The sequence below is a fragment of the Pagrus pagrus genome (genome assembly GCF_965226575.1).
Source record: "Pagrus pagrus genome assembly, chromosome: 14".
NCBI lineage: Eukaryota > Metazoa > Chordata > Actinopteri > Spariformes > Sparidae > Pagrus > Pagrus pagrus.
The window spans coordinates 23,649,874-23,667,737 of NC_140198.1; the positions used below are offsets into that span (position 1 = coordinate 23,649,874).

Genomic DNA, 17,864 nt, shown 5'->3' on the forward strand with positions numbered 1-17,864 from the left:
AAACCCACCCCCCCTCCCCTCGCCTCCCACCCCGTATTATCAACCTCCGTCCCCCTGTCCTCCCTCTCCTTCCCCCCCCAAAGTCCAGTTACTGCACCACTATGTTTGTACTGTACAGTCAAAAAACCAAATGAGCAGAAATCTTTAAAAAGCAGAGTTTTATCTTGTTTGTTTTTTCTGCGGTTGTTTCTCGCAACTATAAAGACAGGCTGATATCTGCCTGTTCACACACACACACACACACACACACACACACGCTTGCTCATTCACTCACACACTCGTACGAAGCCATGCTCGCAGGAACACGCATGCTCTCTCTCTCTTGCACACTCGCCCTCATGCAAGCCGCTGCTCATTTCTAGTGGTGGTCTGTTGGACATGCAGGAGTGGGGAACGAGGACAGGGGAGAGAAAAGGTTCCTAGCTCATAAAGGGAAGAGGGTAGGCGTGTGTCTAAGTGTGTGAGTGTGTTGAGGGAGAGGTCTTAGTCCCGCTGCCATCTCCTCCGATATTTCTTGTCTTCATCACCTGCCGGGTATAAACAAAAGAAAAAACAGAAAAAAAGCACATCATTAGAAAACATAATAGGTGATCTGATCAGTCTATAGCTGCGAGTTTCTACAGGAGAGAGAAGAAAAGCATGAAGAGGCTGGAAATAGAGTACCTTTTCACAGAAGGTGAGACAAAAAGAATTTAGGCTGATTTAGAAATGCAGGAGAGAGAAAAAAAGAGCAGAAGAGACGTGTCAGTGGAATCGGATTTTCAGCATCTAAAGATCATTCATTGATTTCAGACGCATAACACCTGAATTAAAAAGGCTCAATGTACCTTCTAGATGGTTCCTGGACATATACTTCAGTGCCTCATCCAGCAGGATGACTGGGATGGAAATCTTCAGGACCACGATCCACTGGGACCAGTGCAGGGGGGTCACCTGGAAGATCAACTGGAGGACAGAGGAAACCACAAAGTCAGAAAGGTCTAGTGATGCATCAGACGGTAGACGGAGCCACAACAGACATTGTGCGATGAAGCCTTTTTTACAGCGGTCCTGACAGCTCAAAGCATAGGAATTCTGGTATTTTTAAACCTGGGCTCTACATTAACATGTTCTGGTGTGTAATTAATTGAGAATTACCAAAAGTTTCGGAATCTGTGTAGTAGATCACCTCAGCTGGCAGCCACAACACGGCTGCAATGTAATCCTTCGGGGCAACTGCGACTGACAGTCGTTACGAACAGTCTGCGGTTGTTATTCTCAGTGTCTGATGAAATTTTGGAAAAAATCTGACATAACTAGACCGTTTTGTTAAAAAATAAGATCCTTTTTGAGGTTGGTGCAGGATGATTACAGTGGAAACGCCGGAGTTGGAGAGGAGTTTGGAGTTAACCTAGAGGAACTGCCAACAAAGGTCCAAAGTCATGGCTGACTACATGATGTTGACAATCAATCTCACTTTGACAGTCGCAGTTGCTCTGAAGCATTACATTGCAGCCACTGCAGCAGTGTCGCAGCTGCCAGCTGAGGTGATCTACTGGACCGATTCCAAAACTTTTGGTGTGCATGAATCATTTACACACCAAAACATGTAAATATAGGGCCTAGGTTGAAAAATACCTGAATTCCCCTTTAAGATAACAAACACAATCAAAAGAAGACAACACATGAGCAAATGAAGAAAGCATCTTCAGCAACTTGACAACACACGTGCAGCAATTACACAAAGTTGCTGCAAAGTGAAAACGCAAACCAAATAAAGAAAAGCTGCAGTTGCACAGAGCACAGGTTTCCAGGAGGCAATAAAAAGTGATGAATGTGGCCCATTATATTTAGTGACCCCTGGAAACTTCCCACAGTCAGTTGGTGCAGGGGTTTTTACTGTATTTGGTCGTGTTCTTGTTTAACTCCACAACCTTCAGGTTGAGATGTTTTGTCATTTGCTTGTGGTTTGTCTGTTTGCAGTACGTTGAGCTCTCAGGGCCACGTTTTTTTTAATCATTAGAAACAACTAATGCGTTAACATTGTCATAGTCTATCATGCATTTGGACCATGTATTATCAGTATGTTTTCACAGCTTCCCCCAAAGATACAAGGCAGACTCACTGACAGAGTCGACAAGTGTCCCATGTATGAGTATACTCACCGGCAGAGGCTCGACGTAGAGGATAAGGAAGTGCAGGGAGAGGGAGAGGATGATGGCTCCCAGCAGCCAAATATTGACCCAGGGAGGCATCCTGACCAGAGACTGGTTCTCAGACAAACTGTCGGGGAGAAGTTTAATAGATCAAAACATGTTGACAATGTAGCTGCTCGACTTGACATTAAGGACTTACATGGAGGTTTTTCTTTTATGCTGCAAAGATCACACAATTGAATTAGACTGCCATTGAAATGAATTGAATGCAACCCTACATTAATCATAACAAGTCTGCCTCTTGTGTCCCATCTGACAGTCTCACTGACTGTCTCGGCTGTGGAGAACATTTTCACTGGTCGTCCAGCTCTTTATTTGAACCTTCCTTTTCTCAGATTCTTTCCTAAATGAGACATCCGCCTTTGTTTCTATAGGGAGCTACTGACTGACTTGCTCCATGAGCAATCCTGGCAAAAACATGAGAAGTTTTCCCTTCATACCACTGTTCCTTTCATTTCCTGCCTCCTCAAATAAGCATTATTCCATTTCTTAAGATGTGTGCCTAAGCTTAATTCCTTTTCCACTTTAACCAAATGCAGAATCTAAAAGATATGGGCTTTATAAAACAGTAATGTTGAGCCCGTCAGCAGTGAAAAGAGTTGATGTTTGTGATGGATGTGCTGGTCTCCCTGTCGCGCCTCTGTAATTCTTTTTCAAAGGCAGTGCTGTCTCGTTGGATGACAGCGTCTCCTCTTTGATAAATATCTGACAGACGTGACATTTAAGGAATGTCCAATCCCCCCCGACATCACAGCAGAAGATGACTGACCTGTTGAGTGCGTTGAACATTTCAATAGTGACCAGCACGGACAGGGCCATGGTTGTGGGGTAGCGTGATTCAAACACCTCACAGTCTATGTCCTTGAACATGGGGTTCTCCTCAGTGCACTGCATGAAGTGTCTCTGTAGAGAGAGACAGACGGGGAGTTAGTGTGTGTCTGTGTTTGCATGTGTGTCAGCAGGATGTCACCACGACCTGTGTGACCTGGTTCGATGGAGCTAAGATCTGATGGGGGAACAGCTGCGGCATCTTGGCCTCGTTCCAACCCTGTGTGCAATCAAACCACATGGGTCCTACTTCCTTTTCTATTTCTGCAAACTGCTATGATCATCCACCTTACCGTGTCTGACAGCAGGGAACATAAAGAAGACAGAGAGACGGTACATATACAAAGGAGGTTGAGCAGAATAACGCAACTCACCAGCTGATAGAAAGACACTTGTGGGCCTTCTTCATCAAACAGGTACCACCATGTGGCAGCACCGACTGTTCCAAGACCCACATATCCTGCAGGATAAACAGCAAGAGACATTTGTTTACAGCAGATGTCAGAGACAGTGGTTAGGATGAAAGAAAGGACTCAGTAACCATCATTATTTAGATAGATGCTGTTTAGATATAGGTAGGAATTTGGATTTAGAACACTGTCATTTGGAGATATGCATGCATGTGGGCTAAATAATAGCTAAACATTTAGCTGTGTGAATGCAGTGAGCTGGTCAGAGCCCTGCAATATAAAGCAACACAATGCATCTTCCTGGAGAAAGATAGTTGATTTTTGAGTCTCACCCGCAGATCCTCATGTACTGTCACTTAGTGACAGTTAATAAAGATGGCAGAGTCGTGGATTTAGATCGAAAATTCATGACGTTGTTACGCAGATAATATTTCTGTGGCTGATGAATACAATTATTATTAAATCCTATATTGACACAGTTTGACTTAATTTCATATATGCCAACATTATTTATTTGTTTTGTGTGTTTTGCAATGCTAACATTACATGTATGGGAGGCTGGGCTTCTGTGTATTAACCTGAGATGTCTGTTTATGGTCTTGGGCACACAGCTCACTTTGTCTCGTCTCACTTAGCATTATTTGTGCTATATCCATCTCATTCATTAAATGTATATTTGATGCTTACATATAATAAAAACACTCCCACTAACATTACGTTGGAGACCCAATTAACCTGTCATGCCACAGGCTAAATAATATGACAGCTAGAGTAAGTCTGACCGGTGGTGAGATGTCTGCTGGGTAGTTTTTAGATTATCAAAGACGATAGTAATTCAGCACAGTACATAATCTGAACACATCACAAATATCAGAAAGGTCAGACCGGTCAGAGCAGTGTTTAGATGTTAGAATTACCATTATGGCTGAAAATTACGACAGAAACTAAAATAGGATTGCCGAGTTCACATATCATACTTTTAGCTGTCTGACCTAAAGTAACTGTTGTTGGTACAATGTCACAGTGATCTGGACAATACTGTGACATTACATTACACATCTGCAGGTCAGAGCTAATACTACCTCCTATGGCCAGATATCTGAAGAAGAGCCAGCCAGAGATGAGAGGCTCCTTAGGGTTGCGTGGAGGTTTGTCCATGATATCCAGGTCTGGAGGGTTAAAGCCCAGGGCGGTGGCAGGCAGGCCGTCAGTCACCAGATTAACCCAGAGCAGCTGGACTGGAATCAAAGCCTCAGGGAGACCCAGGATGGCTGTCAGGAAGATGCTGGAGAAAGACAGTGAGGAGACACACAGAAGTCAGCTGAGGACATCAGGTCGAAGGTGAAGTAATGTTTGTATCCGAGCGCGTTTGCGTTCCTCACCAGACGACTTCTCCCACGTTGGAGGAGATGAGGTATCTGATGAACTGCTTCATGTTGTTGTAGATGGCTCTGCCCTCCTCCACAGCAGCCACTATGGTGGAGAAGTTATCATCAGACAGCACCATCTCAGATGCCGACTTGGCCACAGCTGTGCCGGAGCCCATGGCGATGCCTATCTCTGCTTTCTTCAGGGCCGGGGCGTCGTTCACACCATCTCCTGTCTGCAATGAGAGAAGATTTCTTGTGTCATTGATGCCTCAGAAGACTCACAGGACTTTATTTGCAGTCCTGATTATGTGGAAAATCCCAAAACTAGACTGACTGTGTATATGCATAAAAGACTTAAAGGGACACTATGTAGAAGAAATTCAAAAAAGTGAATAAACAAGCTGTTCTCAGAGGAAAATAAGGTCCAGAACACTGTTTGAAGCTAGAAAGGTGGCAGGGTCCGCCACATATAAACAAAGTAAAACAGTATGAAATAGTGTTGTCCTTTAAGGTCAGTTTGTTTATTCAGTTTATTCAGTCATTAAAACAAATAGAGTTTGTTTATTTAGTTTGTTTAGGCAGACAAAAATCAGTCAATGAAGATCTTTCTCTTCTCATTAAAACTTCTTCCCCAAAACTACGTAGTGCACCTTTAAAAATAAAACATTAATTGTAAACAGAGGCAGATTTTATGGAGACTGCAGCATTATAAAAAAAACGACTTTAAAGTAACAGGAGCAGAAAACTGAAAAACTTCTTTGAAGAATAAAAGTATATTATAATAACTTTTTTTCTTTTTTTCTTATTCTTTGGTGTATTAACATGATTTAATTAAAATCTATTTTCCTACCCGCGTCTCTGCTTGTTTATTCTTAGAATACCCACATTACATTTATATTAGAGAAGCGATGGGTCCAACAATCTAACGATGATTGAAAATGAACCGCTATCTCATTATGTTTAAGTCTCATTATCGTTTCAGATCCAGACAAGATTTAAGCCAAAGCTGAGAGAGGGAGATGTATTAATCCGTCATGGCAGGGCCTAAAGCAGCTTCAGACAGTGGTGAATGGTGGAGCCAGTCTGACAGGCAAATGGTGATATTGTTGTCTCCCTCCCGCCCGTCTTCCCCCCGGATCAACCCCTCATCTGAGACGCATGTCAGATAGGAAGCAGCAGAGCGGGCCGGAGATGACAGCTTTTGATAGCAATGTCTGAGAGAGCAGCCTCAGAGAGACCTGGAACATGTCATGCCTCACTGGCCTCTTCTCCGCAAGTCATTCCAATAATGCACATTTGAAGGAAGGAGAAAAGTTTTTTTCTCGTTTTTTTACTTGCAAAAGGCAGACAGAAATATATGAAAAAGGAGAAATACAATGAGTGGATTTGTAGGAAGCAGAGAAAAGTGTGAAAGTTGAATAAACTAGAAAGAGTCATCATCACTTTTCCTCACCATGGCAGTAATCTCATCAAATGATTGCAGGTATCCCACGATCTTAGACTTGTGTGCCGGCTCGACCCGGGCGAAGCATCGTGCCCGTTTGACGGCCTCTCTCTGGGCTTCCTGCGGGAGATCATCAAACTCGCGGCCCGTGTAGGCCATTCCCGTCACGTCCTCCTCCTCGCCGAAGATGCCGATTCGTCTGCAGATGGCCACAGCTGTGCCCTTGTTGTCTCCTGTGATCATGATAACACGTATACCGGCCTCGTTGCACAGTTTCACTGACCCGATCACCTCCTTCCTGGGTGGGTCGAGCATGCCCACACAGCCGACAAATGTGAGACCCAGCTGAATAGGAACAGAGAATAAAAGAAAGAGAAAAAGGGGGATTAAGGTCACACAGGACTATCTGAGAACAGAATCTCACTTCAGTTTCACAGAAAATTGAATTCAGCTCATTTTAGCCGTATTGCTGCTGAAAACATCAGACAGATTACTTTCTACGCAACAAAAGAATGGTTCCAGGGAAGAGGAACCAATTGTAAAAGCTTGGATACAGATTTAATCACCGCCGTGGTTCAAACAAAAGAAACACCGCAGCAAAGATGACATTAAAGGAAGTGTTTGACATTTTGGGAAATAAGCTCATTTGCTTTCTTGCCAAAAGTTAGATGAGAAGATCAATATCTCTCCTATCCGTCTGTTAAAGGTGCAATATGTAAAAGCTGGCCACCTGTTGAATTCACACTCAGAGCAAATAGTGGGCAGCATGTCACCACAGTAACTGCTAACTGCTGGGACTGGGAGCTAAGTGCATCAAGGATGTGTTGGTTTTCACGTTGCTAGGATAGGAGCTTTTGAGGGCCGGGGCTAGCTGGTTAGCATGCTTAACATGCTTTGCAACACAATACATTGATGTCATAACATCACAATCTCTTACCCCTTCATATTCTGTTGATAATTTTAATTAAGTGTTGAATGTTTTCAACCAAAAATCTTACATATTGCACCTTTATATGTGAAGCTACAGCAAGAAGACACTTAGCTTAGCATAAAGACTGGAAATGGGGAAATGGCTAGCCAGGCTCTGTCCTTATTAACACATTATAGAGCCCAAGTGAAACCGGTACTTCATGAACATGCGAGTGAAACAGAAGCTAGCCCAGATGTGACTTTGTCACTTTGGCTCTCAATTGCTCGTTTTGTTTAATGTATACGCTTGGCATGAAAGCAGACAAACATATTACCCAAAATGTCAAACTATTTCTTCAAAGTCTCAAACTGTCATTGAGTCATGAGTCATCAGATTTAAATAGGAGGTTATTTAAACAACATGGATTTCTGAGCTAAGCATCAGATGTTACCGCAGTCCTCTACTGTACCTCATACTGCACAAACTTGGAGGAATTCTCCAAATCCATGTCCTCTTTGCGTGGCGGGGTGTCATGAGTGGCCAGCGCCAGGCAGCGCAGGGTGTCCCTGCCCGTCCCCCAGTCCCTGATTTTAGACAGGAGCTGGTCGCGCAGGCCTGGGGTCAGCGACACCTTCGTTGTTCCCACTCGCAGGAACTGACAGCGCTCAATCACAGACTCTGGAGCACCCTGTGCGGAAGAATTGAGAGAACATCAGAGAACTTCATCAGAACATGTTTGAGTTCTATCATTTTAGTTTTTTTTATATTTATTCATTATACCGTGCATCTTATTTGTAAAAACATTTGTTAAAACATTTGTTATTATAATTATTATCATCATCAATCAATTTGTGATTGTATTATTCATTCATGCCTTGACGAACATCTTGCTCTGAGAGCCCAGCTTGACGGGGGTGCAGTACACCGACATGGACTTGCGGTCACGAGAGAACTCCAGGGTGAACTCCTTCTTCATCAACTGCCTGATCACCTGATGGATGAGAGAGATGGAGAAAAAAGTAGAAGAAATGTCAGAGAAGAAGAAGAAATGGGAAAAAGTGACAAAGAGCCTCGGGCTGAGCTAAGTAGCTGTATTCGTGGGCAGCTGTCAGGCTGGCAGCCTGTGGGTGACTGAGAGGTTTGGCTGAGCTACTGACAGCTGAAGGATGACACTTTAGACTGAGCACTCAAACACCTTGTCTGGATGTCTGGCTGCGGCCTCAGGTGTCTGCACACAGCAGCACATGATAATGGAGATCTGTCTGAGGCCGGTTAGCGATAACAACTGATCAAAATGCAAACAAAGAGGCAGACCAGATTACTGCAGGTTTACTGAAGGGGCAAAAATTTCATCCTAAAAACACCCCTGTTCCTCACATACTGCATTATCTGCATTCAGTGTCAAGTCTTCTCCTGCCAGTAGGTGTCCCTCTCGTTCAGAGTCTGTGCTGATCCCGTACACATGAAAGATTAACACGGATCATGCTCTCTGTCCGGTCACACTGTTGTGATGGTCACACACCCTGTCAGGGGACTGGAGATGGATGTCCTGAAATCTGTCAATGTGACAAACTTGTCCTCTCCATCATACAGGCAGAGACATGGAGGTTTGTCTTGGCACGACAAGCAGGGAAAATATTCTCTTCCTCTGACTTCCGTTTTCAAGCGGTGTGCACCCAGCAGAGATTTGGAAAAGGTGAGGTCATCTCATCTAAAATCTGCTGAGGATGCATGTTATTGTTAAGAGTTCATCCATGTATCTACTAAACAGGTGAACTGGGCTGATCCAGGAAATATTCAGTCACACTTCTGCTTCTCCACCCCCCTGCCTTCTGTCACTACAAGGCTCATCACTGATGAGCTTTGTTCTTCCTGGAAGCGATACCAACAGGGATTTTAATGACCTTTATCTACAGTGGAGTGAAAAGGCTCGCACCCAGAGGTGACAGACTTCAGCTCGGTGGATGACAGGCCCCTCGGCACTGGAACACCAACAACAGCTTAGTAATCTAATCAAGACGTACTCTCATGCACAGGTCAGGCTCAGCACTGTCCACGTTGACCTTATCACAGGAGATCAAGTATTAAATTACGATAAGCTGAGGACTTTTTTCACTCATAACCAAACAATCATAGTCCTCACCCTGAAGTCATACAGATGTGTGCATCAACAACCTTTATTAAATAGTCCTTTAGCAAGACACTAAATCCTAACCTGTTGACTCATTATAAGTCGCTCTGGATAAAACAATAGATAAAATAATCAAATATCACCTGGCACAAACATGGGGCACATTATGTCACCCCGACAGCCAGGCAGTGTACAGTACGGTATAATGAGCGGAGTAATTACAGTCTTGTTGACATATTCATGCTGAGAAGTGCAGCGCCTGCAGCAGATACGCCAGCTGCTAAAGCAAACAATATGCTCACTGTAGGTGAATGAATGAATTAAGATGTGAACTACAGATCCCACCAGACTTGGTTTGAATACCTCATACATTATTGATCAGACATACTAAAATAGTGCTTCACTGATTTACCATTGCACTCCTATAACATTACCAGACTGCAGCAGAACCAGAGATATTGTCTTTTTTATTCCACACGCCCTCTTTCCTAGGAAGTCAAAACCTGGCGTCTCCATTACACCACAATAAAACCTGACTGGAGATTTATGTGTGTTATGCTAGTAACAGCCAATGAGGCCTCGAGCAGAGATGAAGAGTGCACTATGGAGGTCAGGCAAGGTCACTTCTTTGTAACTTAGATGTGTAAAATCTGTGGAGGTCCCTTTCAGTCACAGATGCACTGACCCACTTTTTTGGGTTGCAGTTGCTATCAGATGCAAGTACCTGAATTTGAATATCTGCTGATACTGATGCAGGTTGCTGTCTTTCTTTTCTGTGTTTCGAGACTGAAATATATCCAAACTGAAGACATGTTGAGTAAGCCATCTGTTACCTGCTCTTTCAGTTGCAAACTGTCTCGTGTTTCGTTAAGGCGAGACACATCATGCTCTTTTTCAGGTTCCTAATTTTATTTTGGGTTACTACTAGAATAGGTTTACATGCTTCAATGCTCAAAAACACATCAGTGTTCTCACACTGTCCAGTGCTGCAGCTCTGTATTCGCCCTCTCTCTGAAATGCCCTGTTTCAGCTCCCGTCTCTTTAAGGCCCTCCTCCCAAATAACCCAGACTCCTCTGATTGGTGAGCTCACACACGCCTGATCCAGCATCGCTAACAACGACAGAGCAGCTGTGCTAAATCAATAACTAGCCAAAAACTTAGCCGCTAGGTATAAATTATGCAAATGCATGACATGGTGACGTAGTGTGATGTCACAAAGTCACAGAGTTAGAGGTGGGACTACTGACAAGGCTATTCAGGTGCCTGATAGGTCTCCTTTGAGGAGGGTTTATGGTCCAGCACAAGCTCCTCATAGAATTCTAGAAGACACAAATATGGCATCTACTCGATATGTAGAACTATTTAGTTAATGTCCATTTAATTAATTTGTGCTGCAACATTTTGGCTATGAGCTTAAAATTTCATAAAAACATCAGATGACCAAATCTGGATCGGTACATGGAGTCAGTTTGATATCTGATGACTTAAATCATGCCAACATCACAGTTCTGGGTCACAAACTCATCTCCACATGTAGCCTACCGAGTTGCAGGAGCCGGCCCTTTCCACCTTGCTCAGTCCGGACACGTCAGTCTTGAAGACGTTCATCTTCTCCACCAAGGTGGTGAGAGCCGTCTCTGTGGCTTCACCCACCTTCTCATAAACGCCTTTGGCCTGGGAGGGAACAGAAGTACATCAGAACATGCTGCTGGACTGGATTCAGAAAGTATTTACAGGGGCTGAGTGACAGTCATTAAATTCCACCCTTTATAGTGACACGTTTTAGAGACGTCTGAACATAAACAGACTTAAACATTGTTACATGTGAGCGACTCTCTTCACAATGACAGGAGAACGACTCCTGAGCAAATCTGTGGGTCATTCACCTCTGCCTCCGCAAACGCTGAGTCATACATGCAAAGTGTTTTTGAGTGTGGCCCTATCCGCTGAGATGTGGAGTAGGTGAGGTGACGCAGTAATGGCATACCACACATCATTTGTTTGTTTGAGCGGGCGCAGACGGCAATAAAACACCTCACTCCCCTCCGGCACTTGGCTACTTGGCCCCCTTGTCTCTCCTGTACGAGCGCGCTTTGATCTCACACTCGGGCTCTTTATTCAAAAATGTACAAAATTGGTGGCAAAACGATCATTTACAAGAACAGAAACAGTTAGCCTTGGAGGATATATGGGAGTTGAGAAGTGGCTTCTCCCTGGCCTCTCTCCTCATCACGGTTACCACGATACCATGGTGATGACAAAGAGGTGAGAAAAAGCAATCCAAAGCAGAGAAAAAAGATCAGAAATCGGAGTAAAATTAGCTCAGCTAGATAAGAAAAGAAGAAACGGCTTTCTGCGGTGTGTTTGTGCTCCAGTTCTACATTTCATGGAGTCATTGCAGTGTGTGTGTACATGTATTATGTATTGAAAGACACCTAACCTACACAATCCTGTATTTTTTACAGATGGGTTTATTTTGCATAGAAATATGATGTCAGGCATAGAAGAGGAAGCAAATTCTAACTATACAAATATTCAAATGTGTGTACGCGCATGCATGCCTGTGTGTGTGTGTGTGTGTGTTTTAATGACCTCATTGTAGTCCAGTGACGAGTCATTGCACATAGAGCAGACAGTGGCCAACTCCAAAAGTCCATCATAGTCTCCACACTGGATGGGCCTGTCTCCTTTCAGTCTGAGAGAAAAATACACACACGCACACACAAACACACGCACGATCGTCACTCACGAAAGCAAAATAAATCGGAAAGACACTTCACAGTTCACTACACATCAAAAACAGGAACCTCATTAATATGTATGAGTGGGGAACACATTCAGTTGTTTAGCATTCCAAAGTTGACTGAAGAAACAGTGGCTGTACAGTAGTAAACAGGCTATTTGTGTGTGTGCGTGTCTGTGTGTGCGCGTGTGTGTTCCTGACAAGCAGTGCTGATTGCATGACAACCATGGATCCCTTCCCAGAAGAGACTGCAACGGTTGCTAGCGAAGCTCCCACACAATAACCCACACTCTGCTGTTATGAAATCGACAGGTTCATGCGGAGTCAGAATGCTGTACTCACCAAACAGCCAAATAAACAACACGCACACACAATGAACTGCAGACGCTCTCTCCTACCTAATAACTCGACAGCTACCTACATTCCTCCTCAAACCAAAGTGACCACACAATTGAAAATCTGACGCTTTGTTCCGTTCATCTGCCCAAGTAAACGCTTCACTTCAACACTATTAAAAACAAAAGGGGGTGTAGTGAAATAGTTATAGGTGCGGCTGAAATAGTGATTTTATATGATGGTTACTATGAGTGGATTTTTCTTAAAGTAATAAGCACACATAACAATATGCAACAGAAGCCTCCAGGATTACCATTTCCCTGGTTTTCACAGAAATTGCCATAGAAACACAAAAAGCAAAGCTAGAAGCACTTTTTGGGAATCATTAGCACTGAATGCTCGACTACAGCTATTTATACTATATTCTGTTTTGAAATGAAGCTACTCAGAGTTTGATCAAAGGCTTGACGAGGGAAAGAGGGGGATAGAATTAAATTCGAGTTAAGTGTAAAATTCTTTGGTTGAATTTGAAAAGCTCACAAACAGTCTGCTTATTATCCCCAATAAAAGTAATATATCTTTAAAATGTGACACTCACATTTGTCCCTCAGGGGCATACGTAGAACCAGTAATAGAGAACTCGTGAAGGGAGCAGTTTGAATCTTCCACCTTGTCTGCGACGAACATCTGGAGTGGAGAGAAGACAAACACATAGGCAATATGGTTAGCTTAATGAGCAAAACTGCACAGTAGATAGTCAGAGTAATGACTACGGTACATTTTGAAGTACACTTTTCCTCCATTCCTCGTTCATTTACATAGTCGTCACATGTGGGAACGCATTTAAAATAATGCGCACATTACAATATCCCTCTGCCACCAAATGACTCTTCTTTTTGTTTTTGTGTTAAACAGTCTGTTTCCAATTGACTTGTAAAACAAGTTACCGCTATTAAATTCTAAATACATTATTTAAATTTGACCACATGCCCTCTGAGTGCTACATTAAAAAAATATGGCTGAATGAATCCAATCCTGACCTTCAAGTCAAATAGAATCATGGATTCAGAAACTCCTGAGACCCCTGGTCCCATGCTCAGGGATTAAGATGAAAATCTTGGTTCAGGAGTTTAATCTTTGAATTTTTAATATAATGAAAACCAGTCTTACAGGGCAGCTCTAAGGGGTGGGCCTGTCCTTGAATTTAATGTGCCCGCAGGTGATATAACACCTTTGTTGTCATAGTATGCCAACGTGGAACTGTAGTGGTGATTTCAGTACATCTTGAGCAGTCAAAATGCCAGAAGTAATTTACTGCCATGGTGTATCAGCTTCCAATTGGGCTGTGTGTGAATTGGAAGGTGGCATGGTGTCAAAACACACTTCAGATAAACAGTGAAGGCTGCAGCTTGTGTAAATACTCAGACACACAGGATGCAGCTAACAAAAGACCAATTATTCTTGCCTTGCTATTTGACTTGCTCCGGAAAAATAAAAAGGCTAAAAAAGCTTTATGAAATCAAATAGTGGATGTAAACAGGAAGTACTCTGGCTGCTGGTTGGAAAAGGGTCACAGAAGAGAGTTCAAACTGAGACCGAGAGGCAAGAAACCCCGTCGACTGGAGGCTATTATCCACTGACAGCCAGTTAGTTCAGCAGTCGCTGTATCGTCGCCTCTTTCCCCGATTCTTTAGTATTTCTAAACACGCAGGCAACATGGGAGTTGCACCGCTCACATGTCTTGATGTAAAGCTTCATCAGTCACTCGCACTGCCAAACACGCCCCAGTCAACTGCTGGAAAGCAAAGCGGAGAAAAGTCGGGACTCTGCTCTGGAGTCCCAGAGCTGTCCAAGGATTTGCTTTGTTGGCTGCTTTGTTGGCAAATCTTCTTCCTGAAATTCCCCCAGGAAGGGCGGCCTACGATGCACTGCTAATACTAATATAAGGATAAAAACGAGGAGGGAGTGTTGTGTCTGGTGGTTTATAAGAATGAGATAGACCACCATTCACAGTCTGAGGCCTCTCTGTGCATCTTCACATTGTATCTGAATGACGTAATCAAATATACAATAGTTTACGAGACTGCCTTTGACCTTTATTGCTTTATTAATATTCAGCTATTTAATGCCAACAGTTCAGCCAACAGTACACACAAACACACACACACGCAGAGGGAAAACAACCCCACGACCTAACTTAACTTGTTTGAGACTCCATTAAATCTGACTGATTGAAGAATTAATGAAGCAGCTACTTGGTTAAATTTGGTTCTTCCGTCAATATGTGTGTGTGTGTGTGTGTGTGTGTGTCATTCACCAGCACCTACCAATTTAAAATGGAACACAAAATCAATGACAGATTTCAATTGAGAGGTAGCTGCTGTCGTCCCCATCGCACATGAGCTTAAAAGGCCCGCTTTAGCCTTTTAATGGAGTAATTATTACTGCGGCAACGGGGTTACTACATTAAGTCTACTGATGTAGTCTAGTCTGGACAAGATGAAAGTCAGTTATAAATAACTGTCATACTGAATCATGATTATAGCCTCTGTGAAATTATAGCTTTTGTCAGAACAGGCAATTTTGCGTTTGTGATTTTTTACATCAACAGTGTTGATATTTTCCTTCTTACACAGGTAAACAGTGGTACTATTGGAAGGGATATCATTAGTTACTTTCACTATATCAGAAGCAAGTCTGTCAAAAAACTCATAAACATGAATCAAAGCCTGTTTTTAATCTTTATGGTATGCAGTTTTTATTTTCTTTTAGCAATATCCATTAAATGGATTTACATTCTGTAATTATCTCTTTTTATAATGTAGAAGTTTTCACTGTGAGGACCATTCCAACACAGATTCAAATTACCTACCTATGCACAAGGGATGCAGAAAATGATATATGTAACGCAGTGCTATCGTTCATCTCGTTTAAATTGGTCTCACAGTCTTCTGTTCAGTATCTTAACACACTGTGTTAAAGCTGGGGTTGGTAAGATTGTGGACACTAGCAAGAGCAAGCTACATTTTGAAAGTAAACTCCCACCATCTCCCCTCAAAGTCAGACGTCAGTATCTGACTACACAGACACCGACGGCCCTGTAGTTCTCACTGGCCAACAGGGAGATGTGTTAGCGGCTAGTTTGCTACACTGAACAAGCTTTTTAAGACAACTGGATGGGCTTATTGTTGAGGTCTGCAACAGCAACAGTTTTCTTTTTTCCTTCTATTGTAAGAGCATTTTACTTATTGATTGCGGTCGTGATGTTGAGAGATTTTCTGCAAATATAACAAAAAACGCTTCTGGAATAATTTACTAACCCGAGCTTTGAATCACTAAACTGGAACTGGAAAGACATTTCCTGCATGTGTGCCTACAGTAATATTGTGACCTTGTGTCAACACCAAGTTAAATACTTTAAATATTTTAGTTGATCTCTTGCCTACATGGTGCATATTCCTAAATTTGCACTTAATCAACTTCAAACAGAACTAAATTTGAGAACACAGCGGGCTCGGGCTCATTGGGGCCCTGGTTTTGCCCAGGTTAGTTCAGCCCTGTTAGTTCACATTAATAAACGAACATTCAACAGATGAAACATGAGGTGGCTTATGATGTGAAGCAGTGCAGAAGTCACAGAGTTTAACACAAAAATGCATCTAGGCAACAAGACTTGGTCATTTTGAGCCTTTATGACAGCCAATCACTTTTAAGGTAGCAGTGCAACAGTCAGGAGCAGCTACCGTTATCTGTTAGATGACAGGCTGCATAACTCCATAACCTTCTCAGTAAGTCTAACTACATTACTGTGACCTGCTCTTACCTGGAAAATGTCTCATTCTCATGCAAGATGGAAAAAGGTCAATTACTGCCTGACCTCTTTATCATAGCATTGTGATACTGTTTGGCTGCACACCTGATGTTACCAGCACTAACCATGGGTGTCGCCGAATCAACCAGGACAGAATATGAGCAACTTTAAGTTCAAAAAGCCATATAAGATATAAAAGGTCAGCCAGTTAAGATCGTTAAATAGTCAGTTTATTGACTGCCTCTCTGTCCCATAATTAACAGCTTAAACCTCGGGCAGTGAGGGAAGCCTCGGTACATTACCTTAGTTTAAGAGATATCCCAAAATGAACATTAAAATTCTGACTGAAATATGGGCACCACAGGCTTCCCCATTATTTCCCATATTTTTGTTCACAAAATTTTCATTTCATTTTAGGGCCCAGGCTCAGCACTCTCTGTTCCACTATTCCACAACAAATCAACAATGATGATTACTAAGGGACCCGATAACCTCCACATAAGCACACACCGCAAGGAAGAAAATAAGGTTGCTCTTTCATCTGTGGTCAGTTTTCTATCTGATCCGCTGTGGTCTCCAAGGAAACAAGGCCCAGTGTGAACCACGTGACTCAGAAGTGGCACAAGTTTGTGTTCTGCTACTCATTTCCTCTGAGCTGCTGTGGGGATGAATGATGAGTAACCCTTCTTATGTGTGCGTGTCCCTTTATGTTTGTGTGTGTGTGGAGGGAAAAGGGAAGTACGATGTCAGGATACAGAAGGGAATCCCTGGAAATCCTGTGGAAATGGGGATGCCCCTGAGGCAAGGGAGACACATGGCGCTATCAGGGCCACTGGCTGGAGACCAGTCAGAGAATAAGCACAGATGGATAATCCTGAGCAAACATTCATGTGGGCATTTAAACCTTGACGCACAAAAACCATAAAAACAGAGCTGTCAAAGTGTGCATGAGGGGTTGAGCAAGCACACAAATTGCTATCTCCAGGAAACACCATGATGAAAAAGAAAATGTAAAGCGGAAGTTTGACTTGTATTTGTGAGAGTTGGAGTGTGTATGTGCCTCCTTATCTCCCAGCAGAGGGCCGAGAGCAGCAGGCCAGGGAGTACAGGTGAAGCCAGAAGCGTCAATATTTACCAGCAGCGGGCTGCCTCGCTCTGCTCCTGTCCGGGTTGGTTCCCTGCTAGAGGGAACTCCCTGCTGCTACGCATTAATCACACAGATACTCCACGTCATCTCGGTGGGCAAGGTGAGGGAGGAGCGCTCATATGGCAAGAGCACGAGTGTCTGCTGTACAGGAAGTGCACAGACCTCTGATGCAAACTCCATTTTGAAAAGGCAAGAATATAAGATGCATACGCAAAGATCATATAGAAGTAAAAAGAAAAAAAAAGAAAAAGTCTTCTCCTTCCTTTCCTGACTGCAGTGAGCCAAAGCACTACATGCAGTCTGCAGGAGAATCAGATTCTGCATTAAAAGTGCAATATTTAATATCATATATATCATATAAAATATCATAAAAAAGAAGAATTTTTGTTGAAAACATTCAAAAATTAACTAAAATGATCAAGAGACTGAAGAAATAACACTTTTGACATTATGTTGCAGAGAGAGATATCTAATGACTTTAGCATGCTAACCAACTAGCCCTGGCCTGTCTATGTCCAAAGCTCCAGTGCTAGCAGTA

General features: G+C 42.9%; 1 protein-coding gene across 2 annotated transcripts in view; it reads right to left on the reverse strand.

Annotated features, from left to right (window-relative positions):
* Positions 1-139: 139 nt before the first annotated feature.
* Positions 140-17,864, reverse strand: part of atp2a3 (ATPase sarcoplasmic/endoplasmic reticulum Ca2+ transporting 3) — a 47,190-nt gene continuing 29,465 nt past the window's right edge. The window contains exons 9-22 of one of the 2 annotated variants that reach the window (XM_084373763.1): positions 12,967-13,055; positions 11,882-11,984; positions 10,832-10,963; positions 8,032-8,148; positions 7,627-7,845; positions 6,257-6,592; positions 4,816-5,036; positions 4,516-4,718; positions 3,398-3,483; positions 2,965-3,098; positions 2,145-2,262; positions 828-945; positions 664-697; positions 140-527 (exon numbers count right to left, since the gene is read on the reverse strand). In XM_084373763.1, coding sequence (XP_084229889.1) covers positions 693-697; positions 828-945; positions 2,145-2,262; positions 2,965-3,098; positions 3,398-3,483; positions 4,516-4,718; positions 4,816-5,036; positions 6,257-6,592; positions 7,627-7,845; positions 8,032-8,148; positions 10,832-10,963; positions 11,882-11,984; positions 12,967-13,055 — 1,881 coding nt within the window. In that variant the 3' untranslated portion in view covers positions 140-527; positions 664-692. The remainder of the gene's footprint in view (positions 528-663; positions 698-827; positions 946-2,144; positions 2,263-2,964; positions 3,099-3,397; positions 3,484-4,515; positions 4,719-4,815; positions 5,037-6,256; positions 6,593-7,626; positions 7,846-8,031; positions 8,149-10,831; positions 10,964-11,881; positions 11,985-12,966; positions 13,056-17,864) is intronic. The other variant, XM_084373762.1, reaches the window with a different exon arrangement.